Raw genomic sequence first — 27,500 nt, 5'->3', positions numbered from 1 at the left:
GGTCACACACTGTCCTTCCCCTGGCACACTTGTCTACATCCTCCTTTGAATTTCATGCTGCTTTTGTCTCCTCCCCGGTCAAACTCCACATTGTTGTCATCTATCGCCCCCCAGGCCAACTCGGTGACTTCCTAGGCGAGATGGATGGCCTTCTCAGCTCTTTCCCTGATGATGGCACTCCGCTCGTACTACTAGGTGACTTCAATTTCCAATCTGAGAAGCTTCTCTCATCTGGAGTACTTGACCTTCTCCTCTCCTTCGGCCTTACCCTGTCCCCCTCTCCTCCGACTCATAAGGCAGGCAATCAGCTCGACCTTGTCTTCACCAGATCTTCCCACACTTCCAACCTTACCGTTACCCCTCTTCCAGTTTCTGATCACCACTTTATATCCTTCTCCCTTCCCCTCAAAACTTCCTCTTCCCTCTCAGCCTCTAACCACTTAAGACCCTCTCGTCGTAACCTACGTACCCTGTCCCCCAGCGCCCTCTCTTCTTCTGTCCTATCCTCCCTACCCTCTGTCGAATCCTTCTCCCTTCTATCCACTGATGCGGCATCCTCAACCCTTCTGTCCGCTCTCACCTCATCCTTCGACACCCTCTGTTCACTAACCTTAAAGCCAGCTCGATCCTCTCCTCGAGCTCCCTGGCTCTCTGAAACGCTACATGCTTGTAGACTAGAGCTCAGAGCAGCTGAGAGGAAATGGAGAAAAACTGGCCTTTCTGATGACCTTAACCTCTATCACTCTCTCCTTGCCAACTACGCCTCCTCGGCATCAGCTGCTAAAACATCCTACTATCATTCAAAAATACATTCTTCTGCCTCTAATCCTAGAAAACTGTTCTCCACTTTCTCTTCACTCCTTAATCCACCTCCTCCCCCTCCTCCTTCCTCCCTGTCCGCCGATGACTTTGTCACCTACTTTGAAAAAAAGGTGGACGACATCAGCAGCACCTTTCTCCCCCCACCGCTCCCTCCTCCCACTAACAATGCTAACACTGTTCCCACTAACAATGCTAACACCCCTTCCAAACTCCCCCCTCGACACTCGATCTCTGGATTGTCATCTTTTTCCCCCCTCTCCCCCGATGAGATTCTCACACTTATCACATCAAAGCGGGCAACCACATGCCCTCTTGACCCCATCCCCTCCCCCCTTCTCCAATCCATTTCCGCCGACATCCTTCCTTACCTTACCACCCTAATCAACTCCTCCCTATCCACTGGATCTGTCCCAGCGGCCTTCAAAATAGCCAGAGTCAAGCCTCTCCTCAAGAAACCTACCCTTGACCCATCATCTGTCCACAATTACAGACCGGTATCCCTTCTCTCCTTCCCTTCCAAAACCCTTGAACGCGCGGCATCTAAGCAACTGATTGACTATCTCCGGAAGATGGATCACTTAGAACCCCACCAATCCGGCTTCAAGGCTGGGCATTCCACTGAGACTGCGCTCCTTGCTGTCACGGAGGCCCTCCACTCTGCCCAAGCTTCCTCCCTCTCCTCTGTTCTCATTCTCCTTGACCTGTCTGCTGCCTTCGACACAGTCAATCACCAGATCCTTCTCTCCATCCTCTCAGACCTGGGCATCTCTGGCACCGCACACTTCTGGTTTTCTTCCTACCTGGCGGGCCGCTCCTACCAGGTGACCTGGAGAGAATCGCTATCTTCTCCACGAACCCTCTCCACTGGAGTTCCCCAGGGTTCCGTCCTATTGATTGATTGATTGAAAACTTTATTAGAAGATTTGCAGAAGTAGGTACATGAAAGTACATATTACATACAAGGTCAACTAAAAGGATAAAAACCCAAGAAAGCCACTGGCTTATTTCAATTGGGGTCCTTGATTTTCAATTCATCGTTACATGTAAGACAGACAGGAAAAAAAAAAAAAAACTAGTACTATCTACAAGATAATACAGACAAATAACTATTACTATCTACAAGATAAAACATCTAGGGCCCCTACTCTTCTCCCTCTACACCAAGTCTCTTGGCTCGGTAATCTCTTCACATGGGCTCTCCTACCTCAGCTACGCAGACGACACTCAACTCTTCCTGTCCTTCCCCCCGTCTGATGTACACGTGGCAACCCGTATCTCAGCATGTCTCGCTGACATTTCAACTTGGATGGCTGACCACCATCTCAAGCTCAATCTTAACAAGACCGAGCTCCTCTTCATCCCCGGGAAAGCCTGCCCTCTCCAAGACTTCTCCATCACAGTGGAGAACTCTACTGTAACCCCCTCCCTGACAGCCAAGAACCTTGGAGTGATCCTGGATAACCGACTATCCTGTGCGGAGAACATTGCAGCAACGGCTCGCTCCTGCAGATTCCTCCTCTACAACATCAGAAGGATACGACCATTCCTTACCAGAGAGGCAGCGCAACTCTTGATCCAGGCACTGGTCATCTCCCGCCTGGATTACTGCAATGCACTCCTGGCTGGGCTCCCCGCTTCAGCCATTAGACCTCTGCAGCTCATCCAGAATGCTGCTGCCCGGCTGGTATTCAACCTCCCCAAATACTCGCATGTCACCCCTCTCCTTCGCACCCTGCACTGGCTCCCGATAGCAGCTCGCATCAGATTCAAGACCCTGGTGCTTGCATACCAGGCAGCTAAAGGGACAGCCCCTGCCTACCTGAAGGAAATGGTAACCCCCCAAACCCCTGCCCGCTCACTCCGCTCCTCCACCTCGGCTGGCCGACTGGCCCCACCTCCTCTACACAGCAGTCGGGCTGCCCGATCACGTCTCTTCACAACACTGGCTCCCCGCTGGTGGAATGAGCTCCCCACGGCTGTCAGAACGGCAGAGTCACTACCCATCTTCCGTCGTAGACTGAAGACCCATCTCTTCAGGTTACATCTTAACTGCTCCTCCTGAGACATCTTCCGACCCTCACCACTACGTCTCCTAAAGACACCCGCTTTCCCCTCTACTGTGTCCCTAGAACTTCTATTGCCCCCATTGTACAGTTTCTCAGTTTCTCCAGTAAAAAAAAAAAAAAAAAAAAAGTTTTAGTAGAAGGCGATAATAGGGAGAAGGTTTTTCCTCCTATCAGTGGCCCCGGGCCCGAGCTAGAGTACTCTTCCTGCAACGAATGGTGGACTGCTGATTCACATGCTTAGTATTCAAATGTATTGATTGTAAGTCGCTTTGGAATAAGGCGTCTGCTAAATGCCAAAAATGTAAATGTAAATGTAAAATGTATAGAACTCTACTATAGAACTATAGAACTCTACTATAGAACTATAGAACTCTACTATAGAACTCTAGAACTCTACTATAGAACTATAGAACTCTACTATAGAACTATAGAACTCTACTATAGAACTCTAGAACTCTACTATAGAACTCTACTATAGAACTATAGAACTCTACTATAGAACTATAGAACTCTACTATAGAACTATAGAACTCTACTATAGAACTCTAGAACTCTACTATAGAACTATAGAACTCTACTATAGAACTATAGAACTCTACTATAGAACTCTAGAACTCTACTATAGAACTATAGAACTCTACTATAGAACTATAGAACTCTACTATAGAACTATAGAACTCTACTATAGAACTCTAGAACTCTACTATAGAACTATAGAACTCTACTATAGAACTATAGAACTCTACTATAGAACTATAGAACTCTACTATAGAACTCTACTATAGAACTATAGAACTATAGAACTCTACTATAGAACTATAGAACTCTACTATAGAACTATAGAACTCTACTATAGAACTATAGAACTCTACTATAGAACTATAGAACTCTACTATAGAACTATAGAACTCTACTATAGAACTCTACTATAGAACTATAGAACTCTACTATAGAACTATAGAACTCTACTATAGAACTATAGAACTATAGAACTCTACTATAGAACTCTAGAACTCTACTATAGAACTATAGAACTCTACTATAGAACTATAGAACTCTACTATAGAACTATAGAACTCTACTATAGAACTCTACTATAGAACTATAGAACTATAGAACTCTACTATAGAACTATAGAACTCTACTATAGAACTATAGAACTCTACTATAGAACTATAGAACTCTACTATAGAACTATAGAACTCTACTATAGAACTATAGAACTCTACTATAGAACTCTACTATAGAACTATAGAACTCTACTATAGAACTATAGAACTCTACTATAGAACTATAGAACTATAGAACTCTACTATAGAACTATAGAACTCTACTATAGAACTATAGAACTCTACTATAGAACTATAGAACTCTACTATAGAACTATAGAACTCTACTATATAACTCTACTATAGAACTATAGAACTCTACTATAGACATGTTCATGTTAGAGGACTAGACATGTTCATGTTAGAGGACTAGACACATACCAGTCTGCTACAACACATACCAGATACCTGCAGTCTGCGTACATATCACACTGTACATACATCAGATCAGGTTTCCTGCATCATCAGATCAAGTCGTCAGATGTAAAAAAGTTTAATGGAAAAACAACAAAACAAACAGTACTCCAATGTCGCTCGTAGATCAGCGAGAATTCCAGCCTACAGAATGCAGCTAGAACGTTAAGGTCTAAGGTTTGTTGACTGACAGGAAGTCACATGTGAAGGAAGAGGAAGTGGAGGGAAGGAGGGAGACTTTTTTGACGTTATTTATTTGACAAATGACGTTGTTTACAAAAAGTTCTGTCATCAAACCAATCAGACAGAGGTGCTGGACGAACACTGCGTTTATTATATATAACCATTTATGACGGTTTGCTATTTTCAAAAGCCGCAGTTTACGGTATAACCATAAAATCGCCCAACCCAATCAATCAATCATCAATCAATCAATTAAACTTTATTAATACAGAACATTATACGTCATACATTGAATGGAACTCAAAGATTGTGTTGAACAATAGTAAATAAACCACAATACAGGAGGGAGGAGATCAGAAACATAGACATAGTAACAGCAAAACATTAGGAGGTAAGAAATAGGGGTGAGAGTGCAAGTTGACAAAGAGGTAAAGTTGACAAAGAGGTAAAGGCTGAAGGTGTTTAAACTTCTGTTAGAGATCTCCACACCCCCTCACCCCCCCTCACCCTCCCTCTCTCTGCCTCCCCCAAGTCCTCCTGCACCCGCTCCAAAGTCTAGGGCCATACTGGCTAACGCCTAGCGTGTGTGTGTGTGTGGTGTGTGTGTGTGTGTGTGTGTGTGTGTGTACATAGTTTACTCTATAGTGATTGATGCCAGACCATAATGACCTTGCTGTAGTTACTTCCCTGGTTGCCATAGCAGCATTTGTGTGTGTGTGTGTGTGTGTGTGTGTGTGTGTGTGTGTGTCTGTCTGGAGCAGCAGAGCAAGGAAAGGCCTCGCCTGCCAACACACACACACACACACACACACACACACACACACACACACTGTTCTGTCTATGTGTGACTAGCATGATAAGCTAAAGAGAGAATGCCTCCATAGAACAGGGAGGGAGGGGGGAGGGGAGGGGTGGGGGGGAAGGGGGGAGGGGAGAATGGGGAGGGGGGAGGGGAGAATGGGGAGGGAGGAGGGGAGAATGGGGAGGGAGGGGGGAGAATAGGGAGGGAGGGGGGAGAATAGGGAGGGAGGGGGGAGAATGGGGAGGGAGGGGGGAGAATAGGGAGGGAGGGGGGAGGGGAGGGGAGGGAGGGGGGAGAATAGGGAGGGAGGGGGGAGAATAGGGAGGGAGGGGGGAGAATAGGGAGGGAGGGGGGAGGGGAGGGGGGGAAGGGGGGAGGGGAGAATGGGGAGGGAGGGGGGAGAATAGGGAGGGAGGGGGGAGAATAGGGAGGGAGGGGGGAGAATAGGGAGGGAGGGGGGAGAATAGGGAGGGAGGGGGGAGAATGGGGAGGGAGGAGGGGAGAATAGGGAGGGAGGGGGGAGAATGGGGAGGGAGGGGGGAGAATAGGGAGGGGGGAGAATGGGGAGGGAGGGGGGAGAATAGGGAGGGAGGGGGGAGAATAGGGAGGGAGGGGGGAGAATGGGGAGGGAGGGGGGAGAATAGGGAGGGAGGGGGGAGAATAGGGAGGGAGGGGGGAGAATGGGGAGGGAGGAGGGGAGAATAGGGAGGGAGGGGGGAGAATGGGGAGGGAGGGGGGAGAATAGGGAGGGGGGAGAATAGGGAGGGAGGGGGGAGAATAGGGAGGGAGGGGGGAGAATGGGGAGGGAGGAGGGGAGAATAGGGAGGGAGGGGGGAGAATGGGGAGGGAGGGGGGAGAATAGGGAGGGGGGAGAATGGGGAGGGAGGGGGGAGAATAGGGAGGGAGGGGGGAGAATAGGGAGGGAGGGGGGAGAATAGGGAGGGAGGGGGGAGAATAGGGAGGGAGGGGGGAGAATAGGGAGGGAGAGGGGAGAATGGGGAGGGAGGGGGGAGAATAGGGAGGGGGGAGGGGAGAATGGGGAGGGAGGGGGGAGAATAGGGAGGGAGAGGGGAGAATAGGGAGGGAGGGGGGAGAATAGGGAGGGAGGGGGGAGAATAGGGAGGGAGGGGGGAGAATAGGGAGGGAGGGGGGAGAATGGGGAGGGAGGGGGGAGAATGGGGAGGGAGGGGGGAGAATAGGGAGGGAGGGGGGAGAATGGGGAGGGAGGGGGGAGAATAGGGAGGGAGGGGGGGAAGGGGAGGGAGGGGGAGAATAGGGAGGGAGGGGGGAGAATAGGGAGGGAGGGGGGAGAATAGGGAGGGAGGGGGGAGAATGGGGAGGGAGGGGGGAGAATGGGGAGGGAGGGGGGAGAATAGGGAGGGAGGGGGGAGAATAGGGAGGGAGGGGGGAGAATAGGGAGGGAGGGGGGAGAATAGGGAGGGAGGAGGGAGAATAGGGAGGGAGGGGGGAGAATGGGGAGGGAGGGGGGAGAATAGGGAGGGAGGGGGGAGAATAGGGAGGGAGGGGGGAGGGGAGGGGGGGAGGAGGGGAGAATAGGGAGGGAGGAGGGGAGAATAGGGAGGGAGGAGGGGAGAATAGGGAGGGAGGGGGGAGAATAGGGAGGGAGGGGGGAGAATAGGGAGGGAGGAGGGGAGAATAGGGAGGGAGGAGGGGAGAATAGGGAGGGAGGGGGGAGAATAGGGAGGGAGGGGGGAGAATAGGGAGGGAGGAGGGGAGAATAGGGAGGGAGGAGGGGAGAATAGGGAGGGAGGGGGGAGAATAGGGAGGGAGGGGGGAGAATGGGGAGGGAGGGGGGAGAATGGGGAGGGAGGAGGGAGAATAGGGAGGGAGGGGGGAGAATAGGGAGGGAGGGGGGAGAATAGGGAGGGAGGGGGGAGAATAGGGAGGGAGGGGGGAGAATAGGGAGGGAGGGGGGAGAATAGGGAGGGAGGGGGGAGAATAGGGAGGGAGGGGGGAGAATAGGGAGGGAGGGGGGAGAATAGGGAGGGAGGGGGGAGAATAGTTGGCAGTGTTGTAGGTCTGTAGAAGGTCAGACGGTCACAGGAACCTGATCTCTGCTCTGCTAAAGGTCACGTCCTCACACACACACACACACACACTCACACACTCTCACACACACACACACACACACACACACACACACACACACACACACACACACACACTGCTCTGTAGACATCTACAGTACATATCTACTGTGTATATCTCAGGGCTAGGGTTGCATAGCTCACTGTACATGTATCTTTATGGCTTTTGCACTATGTGCTAATGCGCTAGCTATCTGGCTGGAGGCCGAATGCGTTTCGTTGTGTCTGGACCTGTACTGATCTGACTGAATACACCAAACTATAACAATACACCTACATGTTTCTGTCTCCCCCTCCCTCCCCCCCAGCTGCTAACAGCCCGTGGATCAGGGAGCACCCAGAGTCGGGTTATAACCTGGTGAACTCGCCCCACCTGCGGCCCGCCTGGGTCCTGGACCGCGCCTTGTGGCACCTGACCTGCGACATGGAGGACGGGAAGCACAGCACCAAGGGGCTGCCGGCCCTGGTCCAGAACGACCAGCACCTCAACGTGGGTCTGGGGAGGGGGGGGGGGGGGAGGGGGCTGCCGGCCCTGGTCCAGAACGACCAGCACCTCAACGTGGGTCTGGGGAGGGGGGGGGGGGGGGGGGGGCTGCCGGCCCTGGTCCAGAACGACCAGCACCTCAACGTGGGTCTGGGGAGGGGGGAGGGCTGGGGGAGAGGGCAGAGGGGGGGGGGCTGGTAGATTGTAGTCCAGGACTGTGTTTAATCTGTGTCTGGCATTAAGGGGATACTCTGGAGGTTCTAAACCTGTCATGTGACCTCTTGGAGGTTTTAAACCTGTCATGTGACCTCCTGGAGGTTCTAAACCTGTCATGTGACCTCTTGGAGGTTTTAAACCTGTCATGTGACCTCCTGGAGGTTCTAAACCTGTCATGTGACCTCCTGGAGGTTCTAAACCTGTCATGTGACCTCCTGGAGGTTCTGAACCTGTCATGTGACCTCCTGGAGGTTCTAAACCTGTCATGTGACCTCTTGGAGGTTTTAAACCTGTCATGTGACCTCCTGGAGGTTCTGAACCTGTCATGTGACCTCTTGGAGGTTTTAAACCTGTCATGTGACCTCCTGGAGGTTCTAAACCTGTCATGTGACCTCCTGGAGGTTCTAAACCTGTCATGTGACCTCCTGGAGGTTCTGAACCTGTCATGTGACCTCCTGGAGGTTCTAAACCTGTCATGTGACCACCTTCCCCCCCCAGGCGCTCCGCACCGTGCTGTGGGAGGACGTGTTTCCCAGGATCAAGCTGTGGGAGTTCTTCCAGGTCAAAGTTCAGGTCACCGTGGATCAGTTCAGGACCCTGCTGCAGAGCGGTGAGCCCCTCCCACTCCTGATGACATCATCACCTTACCTCCACACTAGAGATGCACCTGATGACATAATCATAATAATAATGAATTCTATTTATATGGGAAAAACAGTTAGTTTACGAACAGGGAACAATTAACACAGCATTGTCCAGGAGGGGGGGGGTGGCAGGGTTAGGGGAGATGGTTAGGGGTGGGGGAGGTTGTATGCATGTCCAGGAGGGGGAGGGGGGGGTGGCAGGGTTAGGGGAGATGGGTAGGGGTGGGGGAGATGGTTAGGGGTGGGGGAGGTTGTATGCATTGTCCAGGAGGGGGGTTGGCAGGGTTAGGGGAGATGGGTAGGGGTAGGGGAGGTTGTATGCATGTCCAGGGGGGGCAGGGATGGGGGAGATGGCTAGAGGTAGGGGAGGTTGTATGCGTGGGAGAACAGGTAGGTTTTGAGGTGGGATTTAAAAGTGGAGAGTGAGGGTGAGTCTCTGAGTGGTTGAGGGAGAGAGTTCCAGAGGCGGGATGCAGCTCGTGAAAAGGCACGGTGACCGAAGCCTTTGAGTTTTGAGGGTGGGACAGTGAGGGGAACAGTGGATGAGGATGGGAGGGTACGGGTAGGGCGGTGGGGGAGAAGGAGGTCAGTCAGGTAAGGGGGGGCCAGGCTATGGAGGGCTTTGTAGGTGAGGATGAGCACTTTAAGACTTTGAATTGGATACGTTCTTTGATGGGGAGCCGGTGGAGAGATGGAGGACAGGAGTGATGTGGTCACGGGACCGGGTGTTTGAGAGCAGGCGGGCGGCGGAGTCTCTGGAGCCAGGTGCGTAATAACACCGTTACAATTCTGACTCTGAAAACGTGTTTTATCTCCACCAGGGGCCAAGCCGGACCGCAGTCAGACCGGAGGGACACAGCAGCTGAAGGTCGTCCAGGACCCTCAGTACCGTCGCTACGGCAACACGGTCGACATGAACTCCGCTCTGGAGACCTTCAAACCACGCAAGTGAGTGTGTGTGTGTGTGTGTGCGTGTGTGTGTGTCAGAGGTGTGTGTGTGTGTGTGTGTGTGTTATTTTATGTTTTTGCTACGTTGATGGAATGCTCATGGCATGAACATGTGTGTGTGGTGTGTGTGTGGGGTGTGTGGTGTGTGTGTGTGTGTGTGTGTGTGGTGTGTGTGTGTGTGTGTGTGTGTGTGTGTGTGTGTGTGTGTGTAGCTCCACCCCAGCAGCGATAGAGGAGTGTTGTGATTGGCTGAAAAATAAGCTGGAGGAGATGAATGGAGAACAGTACCGGGAGATCACCCACCACCAGGAACAGGTAGGGGCTTCTGGGTAATGTAGTTCGGTTACAGATGCACTTAAAACTACAGATACCAGACAAATACCATACCAGGGGTAGCAGTAACATGAGTGTGATGCAGTCTGGGTAATGTAGTCCCTCTACAGTTTGTAAACAATGTTGTTCTGCTTCCTTCTCTCATGCAGGCATCGAACTGCATTGTGGGAAATGCAACGTACGAGCGTCTGGCCGACCACGGGCCCAAGCTCGGCCCGGTCACCAGGAAAGACCCACTGGTCACCAGGTAATCACCATGGTAACACCCTCCGGTCACACCCTCCGGTCACCATGGTAACACCCTCCGGTCACCATGGTAACACCCTCTGGGTTTGTTCCAGGAAAAGCTGCTGCACCATGTTTTGTTTTCACTCTTGGAATGATTATCTGACTAGTCTCAGAATACAATTATCTGTGTTTTGTCCTCGTTTAGTTGGAGGAAGTTTTGTCTCATCTAGGCGTTTATTTGCTCAATGCAATTACAGAGATTGTCGATGGGACTATAGTCGTTCGGTGAGAAGGCTATGTAGATTTCAGTGTCATCCGCATAGTTGTGGTAGGTATTTCTTTTCATTTTGGAATGGAAGCATGTAGAGATTGAATAGAAGGGGGCCAAGGATTGACCCTTGGGGAACCCCACACGTAATTTTAATGTTGTCGGACACAAAGTTGCCAATGGAGACATAGTAGCTTCTGTCCTGTAGGTAGGATCTAAACCAGTTTAGGGCAGTGCCCGAAAGTCCTACCCAGGTTGTTAGTCTATCTATTAGAATGTCTATCTATTAGAATGTCTATCTATTAGAATGTCTATCTATTAGAATGTTTATCTATTAGAATGTCTATCTATTAGAATGTCTATCTATTAGAATGTTTATCTATTAGAATGTCTATCTATTAGAATGTCTATCTATTAGAATGTCTATCTATTAGAATGTCGTGGTCTACAGTGTCAAAGGCAGCGCTAAGGTCTAGTAGTCCCAAAACTGAGATTTTTCCAGAATCAGAAAGGTTTAACATTTTTAATAAATGTTGCCATTTAGCAGATGCTTTTAATCCAAAGCGACTTACAATTACGAATTACAGGGACATTCCCCCTGGAGTAACTGAGGGCTAAGTGCCTTACTCAAGGGCACACTAGTAGTGGTGTGGTTTCAGGCGGGATTTGAACTCACAACCTTCCGATCACAAGTCCAACTCACTATCCACTAGACCACCGCTACCCCTAGGTTTGATTTGGGTCTGTAGTGGGGGTCTAGGCCATTCCTTTTTAGTAAAGCCTTGATAACTAAGAGCCTAAGAGTGTGAGTGTGTGTGTGTGTGTGTGTGTGTGTGTGTGTGTGTGTGTGTCTGTAGGTACTTTGCGTTCCCTCTGGAGGAGCAGACCCTGGAGCAGGAAGTGGCCCTGCTTGAGCGTCCTGACGTGGCGTGTCACTTCCTGGCTCACAACGGCTGGGTGATGGGGGACGACCCCCTCCGCAACTTCGCTGAGCCAGGTGTGTGTGTGTGTGTGTGTGTGTGTTAGAGAGACTGCTGAGGTGTGTTTCCCTCCACCACCAGTAGGTGGCACCACCGAGGCCCTAACCCCCACAGAGGGCTGCTGTTAACTGTGTGTGTGTGGTGTGTGTGCGTCTCTGTGTGTGTGTGTCTCTGTATGTGTGTGTCTGTGTATGTGTGTGTGTGTGTGTGTGTGTGTTTCTCTGTGTGTTTCTCTGTGTGTGTGTGTGTGTGTGTGTGTGTGTGTGTGTGTGTGTGTGTGTGTGTAGGCTCTAACGTGTACATCAGGAGGGAGCTGATCGCGTGGGGCGACAGTGTGAAGCTGCGTTACGGCTCCGGGCCGGAGGACTGCCCCTTCCTCTGGGCCCACATGCAGAAGTACACGGAGATCACCGCCACGCACTTCGCTGGCGTACGCCTGGACAACTGCCACTCCACCCCCCTGCACGTGGCCGAGGTACACACACACACACACACACACACACAGTTGCATACAATTTTACATTTCTGACATTTAGCAGACACCTTTATCCAAAGTGACTTACAACAAAAACATTTGTCTAAGTAAGTGAATCATCTATCCATCAGTCATCAAAAAGAAAATAATTGGTGCCTTGTTATCTTCAGTCTTGTTAGCCAAAGTCGTTGATTAGGAGAGACTTGTGTTTGGTCTCTGTGTAGGTTGTGTGTGGGTTGTGGGCACAGGCACGCACACACACACACACAGGCACAGACCTGGCCCCCTTACTAAACTATACTCTACTCTACTGTACTCATTTACTATTAAATACTCTATTAAATCTGTGACCTAGTATTCTAATAGGATATCTATATACCATGCTAATGAGATGTGATGTCATGCTAGGCCATGCTAGCGGCGGCCAGGGCGGTGAGGCCCAACCTGTATGTGATCGCTGAGCTGTTCACCGGCAGCGAGCTGCTGGACAACGTGTTCGTTAACCGGCTGGGGATCACCAGCCTCATCAGAGGTACCCCTGCTCCCCCGGGGGGGAAACCCTGTAGCATGCTACCCCTGCTCCCCCGGGGGGGAAACCCTGTAGCATGCTACCCCTGCTCCCCCGGGGGGGGAAACCCTGTAGCATGCTACCCCTGCTCCCCCGGGGGGGAAACCCTGTAGCATGCTACCCCTGCTCCCCCGGGGGGGAAACCCTGTAGCATGCTACCCCTGCTCCCCCAGGGGGGAAACCCTGTAGCATGCTACCCCTGCTCCCCCGGGGGGGAAACCCTGTAGCATGCTACCCCTGCTCCCCCGGGGGGGAAACCCTGTAGCATGCTACCCCTGCTCCCCCAGGGGGGAAACCCTGTAGCATGCTACCCCTGCTCCCCCGGGGGGGAAACCCTGTAGCATGCTACCCCTGCTCCCCCGGGGGGGAAACCCTGTAGCATGCTACCCCTGCTCCCCCGGGGGGGGAAACCCTGTAGCATGCTACCCCTGCTCCCCCAGGGGGGAAACCCTGTAGCATGCTACCCCTGCTCCCCCGGGGGGGAAACCCTGTAGCATGCTACCCCTGCTCCCCCGGGGGGGAAACCCTGTAGCATGCTACCCCTGCTCCCCCAGGGGGGAAACCCTGTAGCATGCTACCCCTGCTCCCCCGGGGGGGAAACCCTGTAGCATGCTACCCCTGCTCCCCCAGGGGGGAAACCCTGTAGCATGGCACTAACTAACCCTACTCTGTCAGTCTGAGGTACCACTGGTCCACCTGGAAACCCTGGGAAACCCTGTAGCACGGCACTAACCCTACTCCCTCCCTGTCTGTGTGTGTGTGTGTGTGCGTGCATGTGTGCGTGTGTGTGTCTGTGTGTGTGTGTGTGTGTCTGTGTGTCTGTGTGTGTGTGTGTGTGTGTGTGTGTGTGCATGTGTGCGTGCGTGTGTGTGTGTGTGTGTGTGTGTGTGTGTGTGTGTGCATGTGTGCGTGCGTGTGTGTGCGTGTGTGTGTGTGTGTGTGTGTGTGTGTGTGTGTGTAGTTCATGCTGGATGCGGGCAGGGCTGTGTGTCCCAGTCTGTACGTGGTGGCTGAGCTCTTCACCGGCAGCGAGCAGCTGGACAACGTGTTTGTGAATAGACTAGGAATAAACTCACTGATCAGAGGTACACACACACACACACACACACACACACACACACACACACACTCATCAGAGGTCGGTTTAAAAACACTGAAGCTATGTCTGTGGCAGTACAACTTACCGTTAACAAAGTTAGCTTCCTAGCTACTATTGTGAATAATATGGTGTAACCATATTTTTGTTTTAAGGAAATCTACTTTTAAAATGGTTGACAAGGCCTACAGCCATGTCACCATGACAACACCACTCTGCCTCTGAAGGTGGATTAATAAGCACGCGCTCGTCTGTGTGTTTGCTTTGTTTATACAGGTTAGGGTTAAGGGTTTTATAACATTGTTCTAAAGGGTTATGCTTGTTTTCATAGTCATGATGGCTGTTAGCATGACGGGTTTGTTTAACTTGGCTTTGAAGTGTGAGCCAGTATGGAGCATGGTGTTGAGCCATGTTCACAGAAACTAGAGCAATTTGAGATAGCTAGCGTTAAGTAGCTGTGTTAGGATGCTAGATAGCTAGCGTTAAGTAGCTGTGTTATGTCCTCATGTCCTTATTTCCCCCCCCCCCCGCCCCCCCCCCAGAGGCGATGAGTGCGGGGGACAGCCACGAGGAGGGCCGGCTGGTGTACCGCTACGGCGGGGAGCCCGTGGGGGCGTTCGTCCAGCCCAGCCTGCGGCCCCTCACCCCCTCCATCGCACACGCCATGTTCCTGGACGTAACCCACGACAACGAGTGTCCCATCCAGGTACACACCCACACACACACACTCACACACACTCTCTCACACACACACACACACAAAACACACACACACACACGCACACACACACACACACACACACATGATTCTTTTGTGCTTCCATTCCTTTTCTGAGCCTGATCTCTGGTGTGTGTGTGTGTGTGTGTGTGTGTGTGTGTGTGTGTGTTACCATGTGTGTGTCTGTGTCTGTGTCTGTGTCTGTGTCTGTGTCTGTGTCTCTGTCTGTGTCTGTGTCTGTGTCTGTGTGTGTGTGTCTGTGTCTGTGTCTGTGTCTGTGTCTGTGTCTGTGTCTGTGTCTGTGTCTGTGTCTGTGTCTGTGTCTGTGTCTGTGTGTGTGTGTGTGTGTGTGTATGCAGCTGCGCTCGGCCCTGGACTCCCTCCCCAGCTCTGCCATCGTCTCCATGGCCTGCTGCGCCACCGGCTCCACCCGAGGCTACGATGAACACGTCCCCCACATGGTACACACACACACACACACACACACACACACACACACACACAGTTGCATTCACATTTACATTTTTGGCATTTAGCAGACACCTTTATCCAAAGTGACTTACAACAAAAACATTTGTCTAAGTAAGTGAATCATCTATCCATCAGTCATCAAAAACAAAATAATTGGTGCCTTTTTATCTTTGTCCAGCCAGGTTTCAGTTAGAAATAAAAAATCTAGTTCATAGGAGCCAATCAAGTCGTTGATTAAGAGAGACTTAAGAGAGACTTATTATTATGTCTCAGGAGAAACAGTGGAAGATAGGGAGTGACTCATATAAGTGTCTGTGTGTGTGTGTGTGTGTGTGTGTGTGTCTGTGTGTGTGTGTGTCTGTGTGTGTGTGTGTGTGTGTGTGTGTGTGTGTGTGTAGATCTCGGTGGTGAAGGAGGAGAGGCTGTACCCCAGGTGGAACCCCTCAGCCCAGGCCTGCAGCCCCGGGGAGGTCAGCCTGCAGACCGGCATCATCGCTGGGAAGCTGGCCCTCAACCGCCTGCACCAGGACATGGCCGCCAAGGGCTTCAACCAGGTAGGGTGGGAGGGGTGTGTGTGTGGGGGTGTGTGTGGGGGTGGGGGGCGGGGGGAGCTGGCCCTCAACCGCCTGCACCAGGACATGGCCGCCAAGGGCTTCAACCAGGTGTGTGTGGGGGTGGGGGGAGTCTCTGTGTGTAGGTTGTGTGTGTGTGTGTGTGCGTGTCTCTGTGTGTAGGTTGTGTGTGTGTGTGCGTGTCTCTGTGTGTAGGTTGTGTGTGTCAGGGTACAGTGACTAGGTGTGTAGGTTGTGTGTGTCAGGGTACAGAGACTAGGTGTGTAGGTTGTGTGTGTGTGTGCGTGTCTCTGTGTGTAGGTTGTGTGTGTCAGGGTACAGTGACTAGGTGTGTAGGTTGTGTGTGTCAGGGTACAGTGACTAGGTGTGTAGGTTGTGTGTGTCAGGGTACAGAGACTAGGTGTGTAGGTTGTGTGTGTCAGGGTACAGTGACTAGGTGTGTAGGTTGTGTGTGTCAGGGTACAGAGACTAGGTGTGTAGGTTGTGTGTGTCAGGGTACAGAGACTAGGTGTGTAGGTTGTGTGTGTCAGGGTACAGAGACTAGGTGTGTAGGTTGTGTGTGTCAGGGTACAGTGATAGATGTGTAGGTTGTGTGTGTCAGGGTACAGTGATAGATGTGTAGGGGGTACGGAGCGTTCTGGTTAACTGTTGTGTTACTGATATGAACAGAGAGCAGCAGGGATTCAGAGGAGTGTGTAACATGTGTGTGTCTCCCCAGGTGTACTTAGACCAGGTGTGTGTGTGTGTGTAACAGGCGTGTGTCTCCCCAGGTGTACGTAGACCAGGTGTGTGTGTGTGTGTGTGTGTAACCAGGTGTGTGTCTCCCCAGGGGTATGTAGACCAGGTGTGTGTGTGTGTGTATGTAACCAGGTGTGTGTGTGTGTAACCAGGTGTGTGTGTGTAACCAGGTGTGTGTGTGTGTGTAACCAGGTGTGTGTGTGTGTGTGTAACCAGGTGTGTGTGTGTGTGTGTGTAACCAGGTGTGTGTGTGTGTGTGTGTAACCAGGTGTGTGTGTGTGTGTAACAGGTGTGTGTGTGTGTGTGTGTGTAACAGGTGTGTGTGTAACCAGGTGTGTGTGTGTGTGTGTAACAGGTGTGTGTGTGTGTGTGTAACCAGGTGTGTGTGTGTAACCAGGTGTGTGTGTGTGTGTAACCAGGTGTACGTAGACCAGGTAGACGAGGACGTCGTCGCGGTAACGCGCCACTGCCCCAGCACGCACCAGTCAGTGGTGACCGTCTGCCGCACGGCCTTCTGGGACCCCAAACACCACACCTACAGGAAGGAGGTCCCGCCCATGTTCATCCCTGGTAGGTTACCGTGGCGTCACGGCTGGTAGGTTACCGTGGCGACAGGGTTACCACCGCCGTCACCTGACCTCTGTGTCACATGACCTCTCTACTGGCTCTGTCAACATCTCTCCCTCCCCCCTCGCTCCCTCCCTCCCTCCTCCCTTCCTCCTCCCTGCCTCCCTCCACCCTCCCTCCCTCCTCCCTCCCTCCCTCCCTCTCCCCCCCCAGGTAAGATAGAGGAGGTGGTGTTCGAGGCGAGGACAGTTGAAAGGCATTCTGGGACGTACGTCAGAGACGCTGGCAGCATCAACGGGATGCCAGAGTACACCGTCGAGATCAGAGAGCACCTGCAGGTGTGTGTGTGTGTGTGTGTGTGTGTGCAATATTTCCTGTTATTTGGTGACCAGCCAGTCCCATCTGCTCCATCCTCAGTGAATCCAATCCACAAACTATAAGTATTAAGTGATTGTTAAACTGTTGTTTATTATATTGAGTGGGTATTTTAGAGAGAGAGAGAGAGAGAGAGAGAGGAGGGAGAGGAGAGAGAGGAGAGAGAGAGGGGAGAGAGAGGGGGGAGAGAGAGAGAGAGAGAGAGAGAGAGAGGAGAGAGAGAGGAGAGAGAGAGGGGAGAGAGAGAGAGAGGAGAGAGAGAGGAGAGAGAGAGGAGAGAGAGAGGAGAGAGAGAGGAGAGAGAGGAGAGAGAGAGGAGAGAGAGAGGGGAGAGAGAGGAGAGGAGAGGAGAGAGGAGAGACAGCAGGCATTCAGAGTCCCAGCTTTATATCAGGAAAGTCAACGCTATCAACTCTATGGACGTAAATTAAAATAAGTACAGTAAATAATAATAAAGTCCGGAAGAGTACGTGACTCAAATACAAGATGGCAACCTAAAGCGTGCTCTCGTCGACTTTGGGACTAAAATCCTTTAAATTATCCTTAATAGTGTTCAACTGTTAACAGTAGGGAAATTTTTAAGTGACGGGAGATATGGCAGAAGACCCCAAAAAATCGGCGAAGGAGTCAAGACAGAGACTTCGTTCAGCCACACAAACGCAACTCCACATGCAAGCTAACGGGGATGATGCTAACGAGGTAAAACTAGCTAGCAAAGCTCCTGTTGATAGCAGAGCCACTGAGTATGATATGGCTCAAATACTCAAGATGCTGAAGAAGATATCGGAGGACACAGCAGAAATGAAAGAAATCCGACGTTCTGTGAGTTCCATGGACGCTAAACTGACCTCGCTCGGCACACGCACTACTGAGGTGGAGGAACGAGTGAGTAGGCTGGAGGACGAACAAGCTAACAGGAGTGCCGTTCCTGCAGTCACTAAAGCGGACTTGCAACAACTAACAGACAGGCTAGCTGACGCTGAAGACAGATCCAGACGCAATAACCTCAGATTCGTTGGGATACCAGAGGGAGCTGAAAAGAACGACATGACTGCCTTCCTGAACAAACTCATCTCAACATCCCTGGACATCAACCCTCCCCCAGGTGGAATCGAAATGGATCGCGCTCATAGGATTGGAACACGTTTGGATACCGGAGACAAGGGCAAAGTGAGAACCATCGTCGCCCGCTTTCTGCGCTACAAAGATTGCCAGAACATCCTTGAGGAGGCACGGAAGAAGAGACGCATAACGTGGGACAACAAACCGGTGATGATCTTCCCAGATTACTCGAAGGAGACCCAGCGGAAGAGAGAAGCATTCAACCTTTGCAAGAGAGCACTCCATTAGCGCAAGATCAAATTCAGCCTGCTCTACCCTGCACGTCTGAGGATCTCCACCGATGGAAATGGCCCACGGGTGTTTGACAACCCGGAGTCAGCGTTACAGTTTATTGAGCATCGCTGAGGACGGTAGGCCTACTGTAACGGTGCGTTTTCAAGAAACCTTAATTTGGGATATGGTTTAATAGGTGCGGGGATTCTTTTAAAAATGTTAACGCAATATGCGTATTGGTCTATTACCCGCTTGGCACCTTGTACAGTTTATCTGACATTTGAGTTTGTTCTAAGCTATGTGACCAACATGTAAGCTTGTTATGGCCATAATTCCCCAGTGGGTTATTTTACTAACTGTACAACCCCTTACAATTCTGATGGACACATCATCTGAACACATCTTGGACAATTTACCCAAAGCAGAGGGCTTTTGGGCTGACTTGTTCTTAGTCATGGACCTAGGAAGGTTATTGTTTTGTTTTACTATGATACTGTTCTTAGTCATATTGTTCTCTGCTTATAGAGATCACCAAGTTTTTTGTTTTGTGTCTTATAAGTTACATGTTATTATTTACTTTGTTAATGCACCAGGGGTCTTACATTATATTATAACCAACACTCATTCTATGGTTAAATACGTAAACATTTATCTATGACTAGCAATCAGAGGAATTTGTGCTATTCCACCTGGAATGTATATGGATTAGGGTGTCCAGCTAAGAGAAAAAAGATTTTGAGACATTTGAAAATTAAAAAACAGGATATAGTTTTTTTTGCAGGAAACACATTGCTCTCATCAGGAATCAGTTAAACTATGCAGAGAATGGGTGGGGCATGTATTCTTTAGTGCTGGGTCTTCTAACAGTAAAGGGGTAGCCATACTAATTAACAAAGGTTTGCAATTTAAGCTAAGGAAGGAGGTTAAAGATGAGGAGGGCAGATTAGTTATAATATTGGCTGACATACAAGGTCAGACCCTGATATTGGCCTATGTATATGCACCGAATGCAGATAATCCTAGTGTCTTTGCGGACTTGGAAAGTAAATTGTGTGATATTGGACAGTACCCTATAGTTTTAGGGGGAGATTTCAATAATGCCATAGATAAAATCCTGGATCGCAGTAAGCCAACAGGAGGTAGAGAGACTGATTCTGTTTTAATTATTAAGAGAATATGTAATTCCATGGGCCTTGTAGATGTATGGAGGCTGAACCATCCAGTGGATAGGGATTATACTTTCTATTCAGGAGCACACAAAGTATACTCGCGAATAGACTTTTTCCTTATTTCGAGATCCTTATTGCCCTCCATACTGGCCTGCACTATTGACAGCATTCTGTTGACCGACCATGCTATGGTTAGATTAGATATGACTCCATATCGAGAGACCATGAGGTCACGAGTGTGGCGCTTTAACTCATCGCTGCTACGGGCCGTTGGTTTTAGGGAGGAGCTTAGGGCACAGATCAATCTATACTTGGAGACCAATGTCCCTACGGCTCCCTCCGCCATAGTAGCACGGGAGGCCATGAAGGCTTTTCTCAGGGGATTCATTATTCAGTACTCCTCTCATAAAAAAAAGGCTTCCACTGCTAAACTTCTAGATTTAGAAAGGGAAATGAAGAATATAGAGGATAAATTAAAAAGGAATATATCTGACGTGCTTTGTAAAAAACTGACTCATCTTAAGTATGAATATAATACTATAATATCTAAGAAAACTGAGTTTCTTCTGTTTAGAGCTAGGCAGACTATTTTTGAATCTGGGGACAAGGCGGGACAATTCTTGGCTAGATACATTAAACAGAAAGAGTCTAAATCTATTATAGCAGCAGTGAGGGATGCAGAAGGGACATTGGCAACTGAACCTAGTAAGATAAATGACATCTTCAAAGACTTTTATATAAACCTCTATACGCCTGAAAGCACTGCCACGGATGACGAGATAGTATCCTTCCTTGATAATTTGAACCTCCCTAAACTGAGTGGTGCACAACAAGAGGAGTTAGAGTCACCTATTAGCTCACAGGAGATTATTGAAGCAATCAAGGCCCTACCAGCAGGCAAATCGCCCTGCCATGACGGCTTTACAGCTGAATTTTTCAAATGTTATGCTGAAGATCTCCTGCCATTGTTTGAAAAGATGCTTACGGAGGCATTTGAAAGTGGTAGGCTACCTCAGTCTCTAAATCAAGCAATTATTACACTTATATTGAAAAAAGAGAAGGATCCGACTGATTGCAAAAGCTATCGTCTGATAAGTTTGATCTCAGTCGATTGTCGACTACTATCTAAATTACTTGCTAATTGATTAGATAAAACACTTGGGTCACTTATCCATCCGGACCAAGTGGGCTTTATTAGACGTAGAAATTATTCTGATAATGTGAGGCGCCTTATAAATATTATGTGGTTTATGCGAAATTCTAACAATCCAACAGCGGCCATCTCGCTCGACGCTATGAAAGCGTTTGATAGGATAGAATGGAGATACATGTTTCAAACATTGAAGGCTTTTGGGTTTGGCCAAACATTTCTGAGATGGATTGAGATCCTTTATGAAGACCCGGAGGCAGCGGTGAACACAAACGGTCTAATATCATCCTATTTTACACTTGGTAGAGGCACTCGGCAGGGCTCAGCGCTGTCACCAGGTCTCTTCTGTCTAGCCCTCGAACCCCTTGCAGTAATTCGTAACAACCCGAATATTCCAGGAATTAGAATAAATGAGTCCACGCATAAGCTTATGTTATATGCGGATGACATATTATGGCTTGCCTCGGACCCAGGTAGATCTGTCCCAGCACTTTTAGACAACATCGAGTCCTTCTCCAAGCTATCAGGGTACAAGGTCAATTGGTGTAAGTCCGAGGCTCTTCCACTAACTTCGTATTGCCCTAAGACTTTATTCCAGGCAGGGTCTTTTCAGTGGCCTATGGAAGGTATAAAATACCTAGGTATCCTTTTTCCTCATCAAACCAGCAAAATAATAGAAAAAAATGTCGACCCTCTTTTTAAGAAAATTGCTTTAGATACAGAAAGGTGGTCAACACTATTTCTATCATTATGGGGGAAAGTCAATGTCCTGAAGATGAACTGTATCCCGAGATTGAATGACCTGCTCCAATGCCTTCCTATTGCCATACCCCAGGTGTATTTCAAAAGGTTTGACCAAATTTGCAAAAAGTTTCTATGGAATGGTAAACGTGCTAGGATAAAGTTGGAAAAGCTCCAAGTCCCGATCAATAAGGGTGGTATGGGTTTACCTAAACTAATATTGTTTCACTATGCCTACTGCCTGAGACACATTGCTCAGTGGACACTGCCACCTGAAAGGCCCCCTCCTTGGTTTGAGATTGAGCAAAAATTGCTTTCCCCTATTGCCCCTATAAATTCTATGTCCAGCAAATTATCATTTGAATTACGATCCCATCCTATAATAGCCAACCTCTACAATGTATGGAAGAAAATATCTAAGTCCTTTAAAGTAAATGTCTATCTTAACTCTGAATCTTGTATTTGGAATAACCCCAAATTGCAAATAAATAAGTGTTCCTTTATATGGAAGGAATGGGTAAGAAAAGGAATTGTAACATTAACAGACATATATGGGGGAGATGGTCTGAAATCATTTGAGGAGTTGGTTAATGAATATGGGTTGCCTAGACATGATTTTTGGAAATACTTGCAACTCCGCCATTTGCTGGACAGTATTCTAGGTAAAGGAATCACACCTCAACAGTCAACTCTTCTGTCTGAGATTACAAAGATAATGGGTATGGGACATGAGGCGGCTATCTATTATAAAATGGTTTTCCAACAGACGGTTAAGGTATCCTATGCATTGATGGTCATTTGGTCAGTTGATTTGAAAATTGATTTCACAGAAAAAGAATGGGACAAAATATGTGAGAACATTAAGAGAGTATCGAGAGACATTAAAATTAGATTGATCCAGTTCAAGGTTCTTAACCGGTTCTACTGGACCCCCTCCAGGATGTTCAGGCTGAAGCTCAAGGACAATGCTGATTGCTGGAAATGTTGCAGGCCGGAAGGGACCCTGGTTCACTTACTTTGGGAATGTCCTATGATTCAAAATTACTGGCGAAAGATCCAGAATGGGTGCAAAACATTACCCAGGACAACTTTGAGTTTTGTCCGAGACTGTATGTTCTCAGTGATCCACAAATGACGTCTCTATGTGGAGCTGCAGAATTTATTCAGACCAGTATAATGGTTGGAAAACAAATAATTATGAGACACTGGAGGAACACAGGGGAGCCGTCTATCCAGGAATGGCTTATGGAGTTGGCAAAGGTGGCAGCATACGAACAAATGTCCTTCAGTACTATGGACAGAAATGAACAATACACAGCAAAATGGGGAGGCTACTTGAGATATATTGCTAGTCGGTTGTAAGACTTAAGTTGACAAATTGGATGAGTGATGAATGTAATCTAGGGGTGCTTTTATATATATATATATTATTTATTTATTTTTTTCTCTGTATTATTTCTGTTTGATGACAGCAAGACTTATTCTGTGATATTGTTACCATTTTATACAAAAGTTGTATAAGTCAAGAAATGTGTTAATTGAAAAATTCAATAAAATGCTGATTACAAAAAAAAACAAAAAAAGTCCTCCTCCCTCCCCTCCCCTCCCCCCCCCAGCTGGAGAACAGCAGCATGGTGCGCAGGGCGGGCGTGGCCACCCAGGGGCCCAGTGAGTTCGTCCAGGAGATCATCTTTGACCACCTGACACCTGGCAGCGTCATCGCCTTCAGGTACATATGGTCCTGCAACCTCTGAGAGAGACGCAACGAACACACAACCCACAGCTCTGTTATACACAACAACAAGTTAAGGAGGAGTATAAACGCAGACAGACAGACAGACAGACAGACAGACAGACAGACAGACAGACAGACAGTGTTAAACCGTCTGCATTCTGTAAATGCCCATGACGTCCCAGAGACAACACATGATCACATGATCACATGATCACATAGGCCTTCACACACCTCGTGTTATGGTAAAAATCCCCCACAACACAAACACTCTCTCTCTCTCATTCTCTCTCTCTGTCTCTCTCTCTCTCTCTCTCTCACACACACACACACACACACCCTGACCCTCTCTCTCTCCCCCCCCCAGGGTGAGTCTGGACCCTAAGGCCCAGCAGCTGGTGGGGGTGCTCAGACACCACCTGGTCCAGTTCAGCCCCAAGTACCAACCTGGCAGCCTGGCAGACCCCAGCCCCCCCGCCGTGCTCACCACGCCCCTGGCCCAGTGAGTCTCTGTGTGTGTGTGTGTGTGTGTGTGTGTGTGTGTGTGTGTGTGTGAGTGTGTGTGTGTGTGTTTATTATGAATGCCCTGTACCTAAAGTAGCACTACTATGCTTCCCTGTTTGTTGATCTGTCTGAGGCATACTCAGTGATGTTGTCATGGTGACATGGCTGTAGAGTGACATTGTCATGGTGACATGGCTGTAGAGTGACGTTGTCATGGTGACATGGCTGTAGAGTGGTGTTGTCATGGTGACATGGCTGTAGAGTGGTGTTGTCATGGCGACATGGCTGTAGAGTGGTGTTGTCATGGTGACATGGCTGTAGAGCAGGTGAGGAACTGCCTTGCAGAGAGAGAACAGTGTGTGTATACAGACGGACACACGTCCAGCTTCATGTAGATCTCCGAGGGAGTCCCCCAAGGCTCAGCCCTCGGCCCTGTGTTGTTTACAATGGGAAGGACATTATACATGCTAGCTTCCAGCTGAAGGACATTATACATGCTAGCTTCCATCTGAAGGACATTATACATGCTAGCTTCCATCTGAAGGACATTATACATGCTAGCTTCCATCTGAAGGACATTATACATGCTAGCTTCCATCTGAAGGACATTATACATGCTAGCTTACAGCTGAAGGACATTATACATGCTAGCTTACAGCTGAGGTGTGTCTTTATGCAGAGACACAGTAGTTTAGTCAGGCCCCTCCCCTGGGCCAGGCTGCAGCTCCAGACTTTAAACCGCTCCAGGACTCATTCCTCCATGGTCGAAAGCTGCTTCTCAATGCTTAGAAACCCTAGACTCTGTGTATCACAGCTGTGTGTGTGTGTGTGTCCAGGGTCATGTCCTCTCTGTCTCTGGCTGACATGAACGTTCTGCTGTTCCGCTGCGACGCGGAGGAGGTGGAGGACGGCGGCGGCTGCTACGACATCCCCGGCTGGGCCAAGCTGAAGTACGGTGGCCTGCAGGGCCTGGTCTCAGTCCTGGCCCGGGTCCGGCCCAGCAACGACCTGGGACATCCCTTCTGTGACAACCTGAGGCAGGGGGACTGGATGATGTCATACGTCTGCAGCAGGCTGGAGGGGAGGAAGGACGCGCTGGGGGAGGTGAGGGGGGAGGAGGGGGGAGGGGGAGGAGGAGGGAGTACGTCTGCAGCAGGCTGGAGGGGAGGAAGGACGCGCTGGGGGAGGTGAGGGGGGAGGAGGGGGAGGGAGTACGTCTGCAGCAGGCTGGAGGGGAGGAAGGACGCGCTGGGGGAGGTGAGGGGGGAGGAGGGGGAGGGGGAGGGAGTACGTCTGCAGCAGGCTGGAGGGGAGGAAGGACGCGCTGGGTGAGGTGAGGGGGGAGGAGGGGGGAGGGGGAGGGGGGGGGAGTACGTCTGCAGCAGGCTGGAGGGGAGGAAGGACGCGCTGGGGGAGGTGGGGGGGGGGGAGGGGGGAGGGGGGTGTGTCTCTCTGTCAGTCACCGTCTCAGCTCACGAATTCGGTGGAGTCGTGTGGCCCTTAGGCGCCATCAGATCATCGCCGTTTCAGCCAAATCACTGTGTAGCCTATAGGTCTTAGCTGACTAGTGTAGCCTAGCTTAGCTGACTAGTGTAGCCTAGCTTAGCTGACTAGTGTAGCCTAGCTTAGCTGACTAGTGTAGCCTATCATTGCATCAGATCCCGACATTAGGACCAAAGCATTAGAATGTTCACGTATGATCAATGTTGTTGTTGTCGTCTGTGAAGGTGGTTGTCCTGACGACCTGGCGTTGTTGTTGTGTCAGGTGGGCAGGTGGCTGGCCGCCATGTTTGCGTACCTGAAGCACATCCCTCGCTACCTCATCCCTCGCTACTTTGACGCCATCCTGGTGGGCGTGTACACCTGCGCCCTGGAGCACACCTTCCATCACATGTCCAGGTACTCACCCCTACCTGAACCTCAACCTAACCCTAACTCAACCACAACCTAACCCTAACTCAACCACAACCTAACCCTAACTCAACCACAACCTAACCACAACTCAACCACAACCTCACCCTAACTCAACCACAACCTAACCCTAACTCAACCACAACCTCACCCCTATTCTAACCTAACCTAACTATAACCTAACACTAACCACAACTCAACCACAACCTAACCCTAACTCAACCACAACCTCACCCTAACTCAACCACAACCTCACCCCTATTCTAACCTAACCTAACTATAACCTAACACTAACCACAACTCAACCACAACCTAACCCTAACTCAACCACAACCTAACCCTAACTCAACCACAACCTAACCCTACCTCAACCACAACCTCACCCTAACTCAACCACAACCTAACCACAACTCAACCACAACCTCACCCTAACTCAACCACAACCTCACCCTAACTCAACCACAACCTCACCCTAACTCAACCACAACCTCACCCTAACTCAACCACAACCTCACCCTAACTCAACCACAACCTAACCACAACTCAACCACAACCTCACCCTAACTCAACCACAACCTCACCCTAACTCAACCACAACCTCACCCTAACTCAACCACAACCTAACCACAACTCAACCACAACCTAACCCTAACTCAACCACAACCTCACCCTAACTCAACCACAACCTCACCCCTATTCTAACCTAACCTAACTATAACCTAACACTAACCACAACTCAACCACAACCTAACCCTAACTCAACCACAACCTAACCCTAACTCAACCACAACCTAACCCTAACTCAACCACAACCTAACCACAACTCAACCACAACCTAACCCTAACTCAACCACAACCTAACCCTAACTCAACCACAACCTCACCCTAACTCAACCACAACCTCACCCTAACTCAACCACAACCTAACCCTAACTCAACCACAACCTAACCCTAACTCAACCACAACCTCACCCTAACTCAACCACAACCTCACCCTAACTCAACCACAACCTAACCCTAACTCAACCACAACCTCACCCTAACTCAACCACAACCTAACCACAACTCAACCACAACCTAACCCTAACTCAACCACAACCTCACCCTAACTCAACCACAACCTAACCCTAACTCAACCACAACCTCACCCTAACTCAACCACAACCTCACCCTAACTCAACCACAACCTAACCACAACTCAACCACAACCTCACCACAACTCAACCACAACCTAACCACAACTCAACCACAACCTCACCACAACTCAACCACAACCTAACCATAACTCAACCACAACCTAACCCTAACTCAACCACAACCTAACCCTACCTCAACCACAACCTCACCCTAACTCAACCACAACCTAACCCTAACTTAACCATAACTCAAACTCAACCTAACCATAACTCAACCACAACCTCACCCCTATTCTAACCTAACCTAACTATAACCCTATTCTAACCTAACCTAACTATAACCCTATTCTAACCTAACCTAACTATAACCCTATTCTAACCTAACCTAACTATAACCCTATTCTAACCTAACCTAACTATAACCCTATTCTAACCTAACCTAACTATAACCCTATTCTAACCTAACCTAACTATAACCCTATTCTAACCTAACCTAACTATAACCCTATTCTAACCTAACCTAACACTAACCACAACCTACCCCTCTACTAACCTACCCTAACCTGTGGTTGTTGTGTCCCTGTGTCTACCCTAACCTGTGGTTGTTGTGTCCCTGTGTCTACCCTAACCTGTGGTT

General features: G+C 49.5%; 1 protein-coding gene across 1 annotated transcript in view; it reads left to right on the top strand.

Annotated features, from left to right (window-relative positions):
• LOC308151065 (glycogen debranching enzyme-like) overlaps positions 1–27,500 on the top strand; it is a 49,130-nt gene that overhangs the window by 10,704 nt on the left and 10,926 nt on the right. The window contains exons 6-22 of the mRNA XM_080523876.1: positions 7,813–7,994; positions 8,703–8,814; positions 9,670–9,796; positions 10,009–10,111; positions 10,279–10,376; positions 11,483–11,622; positions 11,893–12,080; positions 12,489–12,612; positions 14,287–14,450; positions 14,822–14,923; positions 15,332–15,487; positions 16,663–16,813; positions 17,024–17,148; positions 23,197–23,309; positions 23,680–23,814; positions 24,653–24,920; positions 25,582–25,715. Coding sequence (XP_080380002.1) covers positions 7,813–7,994; positions 8,703–8,814; positions 9,670–9,796; positions 10,009–10,111; positions 10,279–10,376; positions 11,483–11,622; positions 11,893–12,080; positions 12,489–12,612; positions 14,287–14,450; positions 14,822–14,923; positions 15,332–15,487; positions 16,663–16,813; positions 17,024–17,148; positions 23,197–23,309; positions 23,680–23,814; positions 24,653–24,920; positions 25,582–25,715 — 2,422 coding nt within the window. The remainder of the gene's footprint in view (positions 1–7,812; positions 7,995–8,702; positions 8,815–9,669; positions 9,797–10,008; positions 10,112–10,278; positions 10,377–11,482; positions 11,623–11,892; positions 12,081–12,488; positions 12,613–14,286; positions 14,451–14,821; positions 14,924–15,331; positions 15,488–16,662; positions 16,814–17,023; positions 17,149–23,196; positions 23,310–23,679; positions 23,815–24,652; positions 24,921–25,581; positions 25,716–27,500) is intronic.

Source organism: Nansenia antarctica, assembly GCF_963989245.1.
Source record: "Nansenia antarctica genome assembly, chromosome: 2".
Classification (NCBI taxonomy): domain Eukaryota; kingdom Metazoa; phylum Chordata; class Actinopteri; order Argentiniformes; family Microstomatidae; genus Nansenia; species Nansenia antarctica.
Note: the sequence above shows the minus strand (reverse complement) of the source record. Positions and strands in the feature narration are given on the sequence as shown.